At 36.8% G+C, this 2,663-nt stretch overlaps 1 protein-coding gene across 1 annotated transcript; it reads left to right on the forward strand.

Moving 5' to 3' along the window:
• The first annotated feature begins 1,493 nt into the window (after positions 1–1,493).
• On the forward strand, positions 1,494–2,432 carry TAS2R7 (taste 2 receptor member 7). Its single transcript, XM_027595681.1, has one exon. It carries the CDS (start codon positions 1,494–1,496, stop codon positions 2,430–2,432), a length of 939 nt encoding a protein of 312 aa, XP_027451482.1.
• Positions 2,433–2,663: the final 231 nt, after the last annotated feature.

Genomic DNA, 2,663 nt, shown 5'->3' on the forward strand with positions numbered 1-2,663 from the left:
TATACTTACCTGCAAAAAACCCAAAAAACAAAGATGTATAAAAATTTATTTGGGTAGAGGTATTTAATAGTTACTGAGGCCCTTTATTTACCAGGGCACTGTGGAGAAGAAAATGATGTGCTTGGGTCAGGGATCATTTCTAGGATCAGAAGAAAGCAGTCATCTCTGAACATGGCTGCAAAATGAGATAGTGTGTCCAAAAATCAGGGTTGCATTTTAGGAGGCTTGTCCTTTACGGAAGGATGGGAAGATATGTGTTCCCAAAGAAAGTATCAGCAAGCAGAATTATTCCATGGAAATACTATGTAGCAAAGTGTTTCTCAGTAACTCTAAATTAGAGAAGCTACTTCAAAATAAGAGTAGCCTGTAAGAGTGAGGTAAACTTAATCATCAGTCTCTTGCCTGATAGTCTAGAAAGGCTAAGGATCTAGATTCTCAGATGCAGTTTGGCATGGTGGAAGGTGGAGAGTAGATCAAAACACAGGATTTTAATCTCTTCTCTCGTATGTACAACTGGACTCGAGAACATTTTAAATGTAAAGGGAAAATATAAAGGTAATCAATACTCCATTAGGGCTCCTTCATCTTATCATATATAGCATCACAAACTAAATGGCCATTAAGTTGACTTGACTAAGAAAACAATGCATTATTTTAAGAGACCTTGTGCATGTAACTCTTCATCTGAACAACAAGACAAATGAGCTAAAATATTTTTTTAGACCCAAATAAGCTATATTTAGTGTTAACTTTTTAAATCCTTGAAAATGTATAGTTCTCAACGTTAACCCAAACTCTGGATTTTTAGCAATAATCAATATTATCATTTAGCAAAATGAAGATTGCTCTACAAATTTCAATTTTGGCCTGTTTTCTAATTGCTAGAAAATCCCTGGAATTTAAATTTGTGAGATAAAATACAGGACACTCAATTAAATTTGAATTTTAGTACTTCATGGGAGTGCTAATCTCATGCAATTTGGGACATACACTAAAAAAATAAAAAATCATTCATTGTTTATTTGAAATTCAAGTTTAACTGGGTGTCCTGTATTTTTATTTGTTAAATCTAGCAGCCTTATTGAGGTTACTAGTATATGTTGCAGATTAATGAATCCAAAACTTGCAAAACAAAGCCTTGCAAAACATAGACAGTGCAGGACCGTGAAAGGGAACAGGTCTAATTTGCATACTAAAATGCAGCTTAGCCTAAATTAACCATATGTGGAAAAATAAAGCCTGCTGATACGGGTTTTACATACAGGTGATACATGCAGTGGCCAGGCCAGGGATTGCCAACCACATTTGCTTCTCAAGACTAATTAGGATTTAATGATGATAGTTATAGTCTTCGTTTCTCACTCCAGTCTCTACCCTAAGACAGACTACAATAAGAGAGGCAAAGAAAATTATAGCAAAATCTAAGAAGTAGATGTACCTATCAAACTATATCAGTTCAACTAGAAACAAATTGGATATTTCTGTATTTTAACATGCCGGATAAAGTGGAGACCGCCTTAATGCTCATGGCAGCTGGAGAGTTTTCAATGGGGATTTTAGGAAATGCATTCATTGGATTGGTGAACTGCATGGGTTGGATCAAGAATAGGAAGATCGCCTCCATTGATTTAATCCTCACAAGTCTGGCCATATCCAGAATTTGTCTATTATGTATAATACTATTAGATTGTTTTATATTGGTGCTGTATCCAGACGTGTATGCTACCGGTAAACAAATGAGAATCATTGACTTTTTCTGGACACTAACCAACCATTTAAGTGTCTGGTTTGCCACCTGTCTCAGCATTTTCTATTTCCTCAAGATTGCGAATTTCTTCCATCCGCTTTTCCTCTGGATGAAGAAGAGAATTGACAGTGTGATTCCTAGGATCCTGCTGGGGTGCTTGGTCCTCTCTGTGTTTATTAGCTTTTTTGTCACTGAGAATTTGAATGATGATTTCAGGTATTGTGTTAAGACAAAGAAGAAAACAAACTTAACTGTGAGATGCAGAGTAAATAAAGCTCAATATGCTTCTATCAAGATTTGCCTCAACCTGTTAACGCTATTCCCCTTTTCTGTGTCTCTGATCTCATTTCTCCTCTTGATCCTCTCCCTCTGGAGACATACGAGGCAGATGAAACTCAGTGCCACAGGGTGCAGAGACTTCAGCATAGAAGCCCACGTGGGAGCCATGAAAGCTGTCATCTCCTTTCTCCTCCTTTTCATTGCCTACTGTTTGGCCTTTCTCGTAGCCACCTCTAGCTACTTTATGCCAGAGACTGAATTAGCTGTGATCATCGGTGAGTTGATAGCTTTAATCTATCCCTCAAGCCATTCATTTATCTTAATTCTGGGGAGCAATAAATTAAGACAGGCATCCCTAAGGGTGCTATGGAAAGTAAAGTATATCCTAAACAGGAGAAATTTCTAACACCATAAACAGATCTGAAGGCTAACTATCATTTACTAGGACAAAGCAAGACATGATGTTTCTTAGTTGTCTTCAGTTCTTGCATTAATGTTGGTTTCATATGGTTAATTACTCTTAAATGTATTTAGTATATCTATAATGTAATCTAGGAAATCTCATGTAGAGCTGATTTTGCCTCTTTCTCTCTGTCTCTCTCTTCTCTCTCTCTCCTTCCCTTCAGAGTGTTGTTTT

This window comes from Zalophus californianus, chromosome 9 (genome assembly GCF_009762305.2).
Source record: "Zalophus californianus isolate mZalCal1 chromosome 9, mZalCal1.pri.v2, whole genome shotgun sequence".
NCBI lineage: Eukaryota > Metazoa > Chordata > Mammalia > Carnivora > Otariidae > Zalophus > Zalophus californianus.

Excerpts from the sequence above, each read along its gene's own strand:
- TAS2R7 (XM_027595681.1), top strand. The coding sequence starts at position 1,494 with ATGCCGGATAAAGTGGAGACCGCCTTAATGCTCATGGCAGCTGGAGAG.